The sequence below is a fragment of the Octopus sinensis genome, linkage group LG1 (assembly GCF_006345805.1).
Source record: "Octopus sinensis linkage group LG1, ASM634580v1, whole genome shotgun sequence".
NCBI lineage: Eukaryota > Metazoa > Mollusca > Cephalopoda > Octopoda > Octopodidae > Octopus > Octopus sinensis.
Window position 1 is genome coordinate 89,227,267 of NC_042997.1, and position 14,241 is coordinate 89,241,507.

Genomic DNA, 14,241 nt, shown 5'->3' on the forward strand with positions numbered 1-14,241 from the left:
TAAAAAGTTTTTTCTAGTTACTGATATCTTAATTTATTTTATATTCTTAACTTATTAATTATTGCCATTGAATAATTATTATATAAAAATAGATGTTCAAGTTAACTCTTCCTCTATTATTTGAAGTAGTCTATATTCAGTAACAGAAATGTTTAATTATTTATGGTAAGATCTAATAATGCTAATGACCTATTTATAACATGCTATTTGTTGAGGGCAAACGGATGTAAATAGTTCAACTGACAGGAATTATGAGGCTGTTGGAGTTGATGCCAACAAAGTATGGCTTGTCTAGAAATGATTTCTTTCGTATGACAAAAAAATATAAGACAATGAAGAAAATGTATTTAATGGAATAATACATAAAACTTGAAACATCAAGAAGGAAAAATATCTTACTTTCTTTTCACGGATTATTTTGAATGAAATTCGACCATACAGCCGTAATAAAGAACCCCAACTGGTAATATGTGGATGGAGACGCTGGAAAAATATTTTAAAAATTTAGTATTCTTCTTTGTGATTAAATAAGCATAAAATAACAAGTACATAGTACAAATAATTGTATTATAGTTTCCAAAGTCAACTGAATATATGAGGACTTGAGTTTTACTATACACATAAAGCTACTCGCTCAAAAAACACTAAAATATTAACCCATTAGCATTTAAACTGGCCATATCCGGCCAAAATATTCTGTCTGTTTATGTTCAAACTGACTTTTCACACCAACCCAACAATATCATTCTAAAAATTAATAGTTCCCTTATCAAAATCTGATAGCTACAAGATAATTCATAATTCAAAACAATGTGAATAAAAAAGCATTACTTTTGATAAGATAATGTGAATGCTGAAGGGTTAATCCTTTTTTAAGAGGTATAAGTAAGAGTTGAAAATGTATTATAGAGATGTAGAAGTATTTATTTTGTATTGGAAATTTATACAATGAACATGTTCATAAAAAAGTTTATGAATTATCTTATATATAAAGTTGTATCAAATTTCCTTAATGAAATAAACACAAACAATTTTTATCCTTCAGAAAAAGGAAAATTAAGTCTAATTTCTAAATAAATTGTCAACACCGTAAAACGTACCTGCAATATAGCCTGTGCAGCTTGTTGTTTTCCTTCTCTTTTATTTTTACACACAACCTGAAAGTAAAAATATACCAGGTAGTTAAATTACTGGGAAATTTAAAGAGTTAAACAAAACAAAAGGAGACCCAATAAGATTTTATGTACAATGAATCGATCATATTTCTACCATGTGCAAAATATTTTAATATTTTATACAGTTCCTAATAATATTTAGTTATAAAAATACAATAGGATTTTTTTTATATACAACAAATGGCTATGGAGGTCCAGTAGAGTGAAAAAAGTATCAAAGGGGTCCATAAGTACAAAATGGTTGAGAACGATTGATTTAGAGCATTTACCAAAAATAACCTTTAATTATAGAAGACAAAAATTGAAATTGTATGTGGAAAAGTTAGAGGGACAATAAATTGTACTAGAGAACAACTTTAAGCAAAACTGATAAATAGTAACATGAGGAAAGTCAAGATTATATTTCAATTATTATAAAAATTTCATCAAAGGTTCCTAATAATTTTTATCATTTATCCGTTACTTGTTTCAGTCACTGGAATGCAGGCATGCTGGGGCACCATTTTAAAGGATTTAGTTGAACAGATCAACCCCAGTACTTATTTTTAAGTTTGGTACTTATTCTATCAGTCTCTTTTGTCAAACCACTAAATTACAGGGATGTAAACAAACCAACACCAGTTGACAAGTGGTGATGAGGGGATAAAAGAACTTACTGATGCTTTATGCTTCCCAACAGTCATAGTAAATTCACTCTTTTGGTGCTTGAGAGTCTTCATTTCCATTTGACACTGAGTGTCTCCCATACCATAATTCCTACAAAAAAAATTCAAAAAATTATATTTAAATCAAAGAGTTTAATCACCCAAAGTTTAGGAGTAAATTTTGTGTTTAAAAGCTATCTTACTTTTTACTCATAATCTTTGGTGCAATCAATCTCAAAAACAGGGAAAGGATTATTGTTGTGGATCTGTTCAATTTGGATCACAGATTTTTTTATTAATTTTTTTTAACTAAACAGTTTTAAACTTTGAATACTGGTGGAATTTCTTGCCCAGAACAAGGTTTACTTTGCACATTTTTGACAAAATTTCATATTTTAGAAGTTATTTCATGTTAAAGTTGTCATATTTGGGTAATTTTAGCCAATCAATGATGTGTATTCAGTTGAAGAAAGCTACTGTTGTTTGCAATAGTAATCAAAGAGGAACAGCTTCCAGGTCATCTCTACTAAATGTCACTACTCTGTTCTATTTGTATGTCAAGTGAAGAAGGTGCCACCTTTATCCTTTCTAGTCAGGACCCTGCATTCCTTACTCTTTCCCTCCCTACAGGTAGACAGCCACATCTACACTATCAACTAGCAACCAAACTGTCACTGCCACTACAATTACCATATTTTCCTGTGTATAAACTGCTATTTTTTACTTGGGAAATTTAGTGAGGCTTATAGAAAAGTGCGCTTAATATGTGTACTTTTTTTATAAGTTTCAGGAGGAAAATAATTTGTGTATGGAGATTGACCGATTCCACTGATTTTTTTCAGAGGAAAGATCGGTTGGTGAACAATGTGAAAGACTATAGCAACAGTACATTGGTGCCTGGAAGAAAACAAAGCATACTTGTTTTACCTTCATATTTTGATAATGTTATTTTTAATCTAATAAAGACTTTTATAATGACAAAATGTGTTTGTTGTTGATTATAGTAAGATAAAATTATAACAATAACAATACATCTCATAGTTAAAAAAGCATGTAATATGCAACCCAGGCAGTAAACAAAAAATAAAATAGAACAGAGTGGTGACATTTAGTTGAGATGACCAGGAAGCTTTTCCTCTTCGATTACTATCACAAACAGCAGTAGCTTTCTTCAACTGAATACACATCATTGATTGGCTAAAATTACCCAAATACAACAACTTCAACACAAAATAACTTCTAAAATACGAAATTTTGTCAAAAATGTTCAAAGTAAACTGTGTTCTGGGTGAGAAATTCCAAAGTTTGAAATTGTTTAGTTAAAAAAAAATTAATTAAAAAAATCTGTGCCAAACTGAACAGATCCATTGTTGTAGTCATTTAGCCCCAAGTTGACCCTGATTAAGCAGACATATGAGCAAAAGCATGCCAGCATTAATCATCCCATCTTTAAGACACCATGTATCTAATACTACAATATCCAACATAGTCTTAAATATCATCTTAGACAGCAGTCTGTGATCGAAGGAAAATTTGTGTTATTCCTGGCAGGTCAATTAGACATGTAGAGGCTCAGAGGCTCTTTTTTTGGCTCAGGAAAGAGTACATTGTATATGTGCATGGTGACTGAATGGCAATGTGGAGTGGCACAAAATTTTGGTGAGTGAATAAATCACTAAAACTTGAAGAGTTATACTGAGAGAATTAATTTACTCATGCTCAAACAAATCAGAGTATGAGTTACATTAAAAAACAAACAAAATATCGCTTACAGAAACTTATAGAAAAATTAGATTTAAAATTACATATTCCAAACAGGCAAGGAGATCTGAGTAAGATCTAATAATGCTAATGACCTATATTCTTTTACTATCTTAAAAGCCACATTCCATGCGGACTTTTAAGCTAGCTCCTGTTACAGTAGGAAAATTTATTGGATAAAAAATAAGAAAAACAAAACACAATGATGCCATTCATAAAATCCAATTTGTACACAATTGCCCTAAATGTTATCATTCTTACTTTATATCAATCCAGGCAACTTGCATATATATCAGATTTATAGAAAAGCACTGGAAACTGTTGAATTTATATGCAATATAATTAGGGAGATTGAGAATTGTTCCTTCTAAAACTATAACAACTAATCATTTCCACTATTTACTAATTTCCCAACAACTTCAATGAAATATTATCCTTAATGAAGGAAATATCTCTCATCCTCAGAAGAATGACCTCACATAAAAACAAAAAAATGAGAAAGCTTTCCTTGTTGAAACCCAATGCTTACCTGCGGAGACATTCTAATAAGATCTGATAGGGTGTTGGCTGTCCAGCTTTATTACAAAGTTCATAGACACGGGGGTCTTCTATTTTAATTTCATCAAAAAACTGAAACAAATGAACATTATTCTGTTAAATGATTTCAGAAAATTTAACATTAGGACAAACTGCATAAACTGATTCTAGGATAACACAAGCTGAAGAAAAAGAATATGCTTTAATGAAAACAAACTTAGGATTACAATAGATACAACACTAACTTCAATACATTTCAAACAGACTTAAATTTAGATTTGACAAATCAATAATTTGATTTAGGAAAAAAAAAAAAACCATTCCTTTAGGCACTTCTGAAATTACAATTCTATAATATTCAATTACCATTTTTTCCAGAACACACTTTTTCCTCCCATCTCCATTTCAACACAGTTGTTTTGTTCACATGCACCAACAGTACTACTAAAATCCCAGCAACATTCACAGATTATTCATCACATGTACTTAACTTGTCTATATTAATAGATCATCTGTACTTTACTAGTATTAAAGAGTGACTGACTGAGTCGTTAATAACAACAACAGTTCATTAAATTTCTTATACATTTGTTTTAGTTATTCTCAGTTAAGTATATATAGTCTTGTATTAAGCCATTATAATAACATGATAAAATTTACTTACAGACAGATCTTCAGATTCATAACTCTTGTTGTCTTCTGTCATCTTATTCATTTCAGGAATTAACACTTTAAGTGTTGCTTTCGCTAAAATGAGAAATAAAAAAGCCAAAAATAATGAGCTTTCATGTAAACAATAGAGAGATTGAAACAATGTTTCACAGTTTGGTTCAACCCAAACCAATATATATATATATATAAAAAAAAGAAACATTTAACTGAACATTGTTTCATGATGTAATAAAGCTGAAATCTTCATACACAAATATCAATTACAAGTCAATGGAGAATCTTTAACCTGTTAGCTTTCACATTATTCTGCCAAATGTGATGCTTATTTATTCACATTACTTCAAATTCATCATAAATTATCTCATAGCTTTGAAATGTTGATGGTATGATCTGACCAGCTTAAATCCTAAAGGGTTAATAAAATTTACTTAATAAGCCAATATACACTAATAAACTAAATATAATTTCTAAGTGTTCAGGCCATAATCTATACAATAAGATACACCTTAAAGACTAGATAGCAAAGTTCAGTAAGCTACTTGAATAATATATTTTGAACACACTCAACACTGCTTGAGAATGCAAGATGGCTCAATCACTAGGGTACTGGATAACTAGCTGAGAGGATTGCACTGTATATCCAGTCGCCAGTATTGTGTTGTATCTGTGTTTAAGACAAATTGTAATGGTTAAGTTCACCTAACAGTAAAAAGGTATCATAAATGTTAATAATTCTTTGTTGTAAACAGATTCAGCACTGTGTAAGTGAAGAGAGCAGAGTTCAGTTGCACTTTTCAAGAAAAGCTGTGACAAACATTCTTTACAAGGGAATATTTTTTCTCTCAACTCGACACTCCAGGAACCAGAGAGAGAGGCACCACCTCTATATATCTTTGTGATTCAGAAAGAAGAATTAGCATTACAGCTTAATGATAGTTAAATGTACTCTGCAACAAAAAGTCTAAGGATGACTCAAGCAGAAATAAGCTTGTTTTTAATATTTGTCTCAATCATCATCATCTAACATCCATTTTCCATGCTGGTATGGGCTGGACAGTTGGCAGGAGCAGGCCAGCTGAAAAGCTGCCCAGGCTCCCAATATTAAATATATTTTAAAGCAAAATCTAAATGAACAGTAAATGAATAAATGTAAATTAATTCACCTGCTTCCATCTTAGCAGCTTTTTTGCTTCCAGCAAATCCCGTACCATATTCCACATCATTTATCACAATAGTTGCACTGTAAGGAGTTTGAGCATTTTCTACAAAATTAAAGAAAATAGTTTTATGGATTTTCAAAATTAAAACAACAGTAGAAAATCACAAAAATTAAGCAATGTTTTTTTTTCATAGCTTTAAAAATTGCAAAGAAAAATAGGAACGTAAAAAAAACAAAAAAAAAAACTTACCGACTTCTCTAAAAATATATCGTGGTTGTACCCGCATTGTATGCTGGACGTATTCATGTAGTATACACACATAAGACTTGCCACTAGGGTTTAGAACAAATTCTGAAATAAAAAGTTGTACATCAACTCTCAAGCTAATCTATATGAGTAGAACTGACAGTATCATACCTATGAGTTTTATTTGGGGAATAAACCACCTTAACCCTTTCGTTACTATATTTCTGACCAAATTACTCCCCTTATGTGTTTCAATTAATTTCTAACGTAATCATAAATTTAGTCTGGTTTCATTAAACAACTATAACTTTTTTATTTATCGATATATTAATCTGATTTTTGGAAGATAATTTAATGAAATATTCTCAACCAATTCTATACTATAATTTTTGTCACAGTCACTCTAATTGCAGGTAGATACAGGTAAATTCCACAAAATATAAAATTATTAAAATTTTGTTCAAACATCGCTATAGAAAATGGGTTATTAGCTAATATTCAATTGGGTATACAACAAAATTTTACGATAGAATTTGTTATTCTGGGTAACTTTCTGATACCCATAATAATATTTATGGCAAAATAGGCCTTAATTTCATTTAAGGTTGTGGGAAATAACAAACTATCCTTTCTTTCGCTTTGTTTACGTTTAGCGTAACGGTTCGTTTCTGCCGTAATGATTTCAAATAGGCTCATTCGAAAAAGTAAATAGAAATAGTCTAAGGCTTTACCCTTCTGGGAAAGTCTGTGGCTTGGTCCAGTTTCTTCAGAAAAATCACCGAAAGAAAGTTTTTAAATTTTCACTCCATTCAGGTGCCAATTCGTTTTCTTTATTGCTATCGGAGATCTCAGATTCAATGTTTTCACTTTCGGAAAATGAAACATCAGATTCATTATCAAATACCACATGCTTTTTTTTTTCAGTCATAGAGTTAGATTTATGAAGGTCTTCAGTAGAAAATCCTTCGAATTCTGACTCGCTGCTTGATATAATGAAATTCGTATCCATTTTTTGTCAGAATTACAAATTTTGAAAACACAATGGGAACAAATTTCGGAAAAAAATCTCCCAAAATTCACGGAATTAAAATTACACTTCGATTATTGTACAAAACTGTAGTTGAACTGTTTACGAAGTATAATACGTGTTTTCACGAATGTACTGAAGAGATTTGCTCTGATATTCTCATTTAAATATGAATAGGTAAATTCGGGCGGCTTTGGGCGGTTTGGTAACGAAAGGGTTAATGCTACATTTATGAAGCAGCGAAAAGAGTGTAGTTAATGAGAGGACAGTAAATCTCACCCTATCACACTATTTCTTGCAAATTCATGCAATTTTATATATGTTGGAACAAGTAATTCAGAGATAAACTTTGGACTGCTTACCTGTAAAGTAGGAGTGTGGGACTAATTTCACCTTCTGATTACCCATTATCTGATCTATCTACAAGTTTATTCTACTGCCATTCTCCATACTTCTGGTATTGCCACTTATCACCTTTTCTGAACTAGACCCATTTCTTTTACCTTCCCTCTCATACTATTATTTACCATCAACTACACTTACGCCTTGTTCTAGTTCCTAGAGTCACCTCTGAACCTGCCCATGACTACCTGTCACTCTACTCTCACACTCTAATGAACTTATCCATTCACCCTTCCCAATTTTATATCCATATTCTCTAATATACTCACCTTCTTGTATCTTGAGAGGACTCTTTAACACCTTGTCACCATCAATATTGTCTTCTTTCCAGCTCTTCCTATCAACTCTTATATAATGTAGGGCAGCCTTGTATCTCCTCTTTAGTAAGACATCTGTGCAAATTTCTGTCATACTTTAGCCTCTAAACATCTGGCATACAGTCACCTCCCACACTAAGTGTAGGGGTTTCTTTTTCTTTGTCTTGCAAGTTACTTGGCAATCTCACTAATGCCAGTATCATGTAAAAAAGCCCCCAGTACACTTACAAAAGTGATTAACACTAGGAAGGGCATCCAACCTTAGAAATCATGCCAAAACAGTTCTCCAGCTCATTGGACCCTGTCAAACTGTCCAATCCAACCCAGTATGGCAGAAGAAGATTCAATGATGATGATGAAACCAAAGAAAACCTTTGTGGCAGTACTTCCTCAAAAATACCATTCACATAAAAAACAATAGATGAGTTTGCGTTAGCATTTAATATAATTAACTTTAAAAAGTCTAATTAGAAATATGCCTGGAGTGAAGACAATATTAGTCAATGACAGAAGACCGCAATCTGTGGCAAGGGTGACAGCTGTGTTCAAGACTCACAACTTCCAGCCGTGAGGATGGCCCTGTTCATTCATTCAACATTATTTTAATTATTCTGGCATGTATGGGAGATGACTTCTGACATGTTTCACTCTTCCTAGATCTCAGAGTTAATCAAAACTTCACTATACATGCACAACAAAATAGTGATGAGATAGTTACTAACTAAAAAAATACATTACACATTAATTGGCATATTTTAGAGAATAAATGACTCAGGGGTCACACTAGAAGAAATATTGTAAGGTTTAACCTTTTAACCTCATGAATTTGTGGTGTGTAATCAATCCATCATTGGAACAATCCTAATGTTTTAATATTTAGTAATTACCTCGCCGTCGATTCACTTTATCATCACCCTTGCTTGAAGGAACAGGGCAAGTTATTAGTTTGGTATTTGAGGGCTGTAAGTAAAAAAAAAAAAATATACCAAAACAGTATTCAAAATTTTGATAAAAAGACTGTTTTTCCCCTCAAAAAGACTCATATGAATTAATCTATGTATGGTTGTGTAGTGATGAAGTTTTCTTTGCAACCATGTAGGCTCAGGTTCAATCCCACTGCACAGCACCATAACCTCAGATCAACTAAAGCAAGGGTTCTCGACCATTTTGATTACTATTTTATTCTGGTGAACTCCCATAGCCATTCAATATTTAAAAACTAGTCTTATAGAAATTTCTTTCAAAATTCTATTTTGTTTTTCACATTAACTTGTGTAGGTTGAACTATGTAAAACGTTAAAGAAAGAAATCTAGGTGTTTCTTCCAATACATATTGATACATACATCTAAAGTAAAAAATTTTTCAGGGGCTCTTGAAATACTATTGTGGATCCCCAATTTACAATTTGGTTGCATGGACCCCAAAAATCTTATATGGTAGATGGAAATGGTATGGAAGACCACTTGAAACAGAATTCACTACATTGCAAGAATTCAGATAACTTCCTCCTACCACCACCACCACCACCACCACTCTCAAAGATTTTGAAAAGGACCATGGCCAATACCCTTCTCTGACAAACCAATTAAAAAGGACAGCATGAAATAGGAATGAAAAAGTCACATTTTCATCTACTTTTACTTGACCTTCTTTCTGTTGACTCTCAAGATGTTTCAAATTTTTTCATTATTAATTCAAAAGGACTTTAATTCATATAAATTGTGATTGGGGAAATACTTTTAACAGAAAAATAAACTTAGGTATGTATGTGTGTGTATACGCATATATATAAACACACTGATGAAAAATGCACTTGTATTTAAAAAGAATATCCTCTAACCAAAAAAACTCATTTTAAGTGCATGTGTGTGTACACAAATAAAGAAAAATTGACTTTTTTTGGTTAAAGGATATTCCTTTTAAATATAACTGCATTTTTCATCAAGTGTGTTATTTTTCAACATTTTAGAAATAGCGAAGTATTTATGTTGCAAATTTGCTGCAAGCTTTTAAAATTTGCAGAATTATCTCAAACAATTTTGATATGCTATATGAGAGGATGAAGAAAATTTTGTATTAATGCATGACAATATAAATTGCATGTTATTCAGTAGATCATTATCTACTTGAATTATTTAAAATCACGCAATTGCCCCACTTGAGTTACTTTCATAGGTAACTTTTTGTAATTAATGAAAAGAATGTTACTCAAATGTGAAAATTGATATAGAGAAATATCAAATACATCAAATTCAATCCATGGAAAAACAGATGTATAATGATGGTAATGCTGATGATGAAGTTTGCCACAAACAAACTTCCATGACAAAAGGCATAATATAAATTTACTTACTAAAGCTGGCCGTGATTGCTTTTTCATTAAACTCATGTGACGTCTTCTTTCCTTCCATGTTCTGCAAAAGATAATCATGATTACACAAAGGAGTGGCAATAATGAAATAAATTTAAAAGAATCAAGAGTTTTCAACCTACATCCTATGATGTTCCCAGTTTTTAATTATTCTACTTAGGTAGCAAGAAATTAGTGGCTTGGAAAAATACTGATTCAATTGACTGACAATAAACCCCTTGAATCCTGCCAAGATACTCAATAGATGGATAAGGTATGAAATGACAAGTGAAGTGTCAGTTCTGTCTTTTATGTGGTCACTGTTTATGTATAAAAGATATTCTGCATAAATCACTAACAAATGGGCACAGAGAAATGATTGTTGTTGTTTAGCCTCAAGTAAACCATAATCAAACCAACTTACCATAAAAGGCGTCCTACATATGACTATTATACCATTTTGTATATCTAAGACTGTTATCCAATGTTTTTATTTTTTAAGATGATAGGATGCAATTTAAAGAAGGTTGCTATTTGTAGCAGGTACAGCAACAACATAGAGACTCCTGAAACACCAACAGGCGATTCTCAGTCAAACATAGATACAAGACAAGTTAAGTACCATCTTTTATGTAGACAAGTCAACCAATTCCTTAAATGTTTTGTTTACAAATCCATATTGGTTGTTTGCAGAAGAACGTATTTCTCTTTGATAAAAACACAAAGCAACACAAGTTTTAAAACATAATGCTGGGAACCAAACTCAAACAAACACAAAGGACTAGCACAACACTATTACTTGAATTTCAATAGTTCAGAAGCTGTCCGTTGTGTATTGAAATCTTAATCAGTATCAAACAAAATGCTATACATTTGTTTAAATAATTAAAAACCACCAGTCACATGGCATGCATGAGTTTTATATGAACTTATCTACTTTTTTTTGTATACATTACAATCAAAATAAACAGGGACATATAGTTGATTCCATTTCTACAGGATTATGGTTGATATTGCTACTCCTTTTCATATGTTCTGTTGGTTGTTCTTCCACTACGGCAAGATAGGAATTCACAAACAACAAAACTTGGCAATGTCATCGCTGATAGAGCAAGGAAAATCTCTTGATGACATAAACTTACAGTCAATCAAAGACATCTCAACCTGGTTCATGGCATTCAAAGCAAAAGTTTATGCAGACGAATTAAAGGATAACCTACAAAGTAATGACCAAAGTCCTATGGCTATGAAATTCATTTCTTTGGTAGAAATTCCGTAATTAAAAATTATCCAAGATATTAATATCTTGAAGAATATTATGAAAATGACTTACAATGATCTAAAAAATTCAATTCTATATCACATTATTCATTCAAAGAAACTGATACTAGCCAAAAGAACAAAATTCTTCTCCACTATTCAACAACCCAATGAATCAATTTCTCAATTTCTTTCAAATCTGTGACATGCCAGTGAATACTGCGATTTTGAAAGTCTGAAAACATCTAAAATGCCAGTGAGTGAAAAACTTACACTGTCTTGGCTGTCAGTCAAAGCAGCACCAAGGAAAGAGAGAAAGTTCTTCAAGCTAATGATGTTAACAAACTCAGTTTAGAAGCTACAGTACAATTTTTACAACATGCTTTGCAAATATCTGAATTTTGCAACAACACTTCAAAAGGAGAAGTCAATGCCTATTCCAAAACAAATGTGCAAAATAAAAGAAAAAATTTGAGAGACCAATCCTGTTACTGCTGTGGAAAACTTTAGTTTCCACACCATAAATGCCCTGCAATAAAAGCTATCTGCAAAAACTGTGGCAAGAAAGGCCACTATACAAAAGTTTGCTAAAGCGCCAAGAATGATCGCAGGATGAGTCATCAGGATGAAATCATGACTTTTATCAGTCACGCATTGGAAAAGCCCAAGTTTGAATCTGCCTCATTTAATGGGCACATGATAGACATGATGTATGATAAAGGTGCTCCCTGCAGCATTACCTCATCTGTAATAGCAAAGGATAATAGCATGACAATTACATGGCAACATACTTCAAACTAATCGTATGATGTACACCACATGGAATGCATTGGGGACGCTTGCCTTAGTGTGAAACAAGGAGGTTGGTAATTCCTCCATACTTTTAAAATAATTAAAGGTAACCACAGATATGGTCTACTAGGTTGTGACCTGCTCAATTTTGAAAAAATTTGCAGTATTGTGTCATTTCTGCCAATGATAAAAGGAGAGCAAGCTTCTGTCAAATTAATACTTAATGCCTCTGATAGATACTGTGCTGCTAGAAGCATATCTATTACTCTCAAGGAAGATGTAGCAAAGAAAATAGATGCACTGGAAGCCAAAGGTGTAATTAAAAACTGTGCTCTGGGTGGTATACTCAAAACTTCTCCAGTCATGTGGATTAGAAAGAAAAATGGACGACTGCACATGTGTCCCAATTAAATGAAAAAATATGCACGGAAGCTTATCCTTTGTCACAAATAGAAACCATGTTCAGCAAGCTTAGTGGTGCAAGATTCTTCACTAAGATTGACTTAATCAATGCATACTAGCAGATCGAACTCAATGAAAAGAGTCAAAAACTCTGCACCATCAATACTACAAGAGGAGTATACTTGGTTATGTGAATACAGATGGGGATGAAAAATAGTTCTGCAATTTTTCAGCATGCTATAGAGAATGTAATGCTCAAGCGACTAAAAAATTTCATTGCCTACCAAGACGATATAATTGTCTTTGTTAAGACAGAAGAGAGCCTGAATAAACTTTTAAATGCCATCCTCGGAAGACTACATGAGAAACAAGGCTGTGTCAACAAAAGAAAAATGTGTTCAAAATACTATAAGCATCACATTTTTAGGCCACGGGATATTGGCAGAAGGAATTAAACCTGCAAAGGAACTCACTCACAGAATCATAGCATTAAATCAGCCAAAAACACTGAGGAACTGCAATCTTTTCTTGGGTTAATCGGATACTTTCGGCAATTCATTTCAAATATCAATGAGAAAACAATTAGCATGCAGAAACTAGCTACTGCCAATTGTTTTCAGTGGACAAACAAGTGTTAATTTAGATTCAAGAATATTAAAGATGAGCTATGCAAAGAACCAGTGTTGAAGCCATTTGATCTATACCAAGCTCATGATGGATGCATCAATGAACAACATTGCTGCAATACTTTCACAAAATGGTCACCATGTGTGTTAAGAAAATTGACACCTGCTGAATCTAATTGGTCAAATATCAAATGTGAATTTGCCATCGTATGGGCCATTACCCATCTCAAACAATTTCTGCTAGGTAAAAGGTTCAAACTCAATATGGATCATAGACCCTTAAAATATATCTTCCACCCAAAAAAGCTGATCCCAATGAATGTTTCTGCTAAAATCAGACAATGAGCTATTCAATTAATGGCATTTGCTTTTGATATATCCCATATCTCTGGCTCTAAAATTCCTCATGTTGATGCAATGTTGAGATTGAAAGTAGAGGACGAGGGAATTGTCTTTGCAGTTGAGCCATGTACATTGATCATGTGAAAAATATCACTGAATGCAACAGACACATTCAGCAAATCAATCGCATGCTCAAATCCAGAAAATGAACTTCGCAAAACAACTGCAACCTCCCTTTGAAATGTGTGCGTGATCAACTAACAATAGAAGACAGAATTCTATATTTGCAAACGCAAATGTTTGTTCCCTACCAACTATGTGACAGTGTGCTTCGCGACAGTCATGATACACATTTGGCTGTTCAGCAAATGCTCAATAAAATTTCTCTTGAGCTCTGGTGGCCAAATATGTCTCAAGATGCGACTACCTTCATTTCCAATTGCACTACTTGGCAGCAGAATCAAAGTATGAAAGACAATTTGATAGTGACATGGAACAAAGACGGTCCTTGGGAACATATTTACATG

At 32.5% G+C, this 14,241-nt stretch overlaps 1 protein-coding gene across 3 annotated transcripts in view; it reads right to left on the reverse strand.

Moving 5' to 3' along the window:
* LOC115208771 (microprocessor complex subunit DGCR8-like) overlaps nt 1-14,241 on the reverse strand; it is a 72,283-nt gene that overhangs the window by 13,472 nt on the left and 44,570 nt on the right. For all 3 annotated transcript variants that reach the window (XM_029777103.2, XM_036502687.1, XM_029777096.2), the window contains 9 exons: nt 10,296-10,356; nt 8,829-8,901; nt 6,199-6,300; nt 5,953-6,051; nt 4,782-4,864; nt 4,110-4,210; nt 1,832-1,931; nt 1,101-1,157; nt 400-483 (listed from right to left, as the gene is read on the reverse strand). In XM_029777103.2, the coding sequence (XP_029632963.1) occupies nt 400-483; nt 1,101-1,157; nt 1,832-1,931; nt 4,110-4,210; nt 4,782-4,864; nt 5,953-6,051; nt 6,199-6,300; nt 8,829-8,901; nt 10,296-10,356 (760 nt within the window). The remainder of the gene's footprint in view (nt 1-399; nt 484-1,100; nt 1,158-1,831; nt 1,932-4,109; nt 4,211-4,781; nt 4,865-5,952; nt 6,052-6,198; nt 6,301-8,828; nt 8,902-10,295; nt 10,357-14,241) is intronic.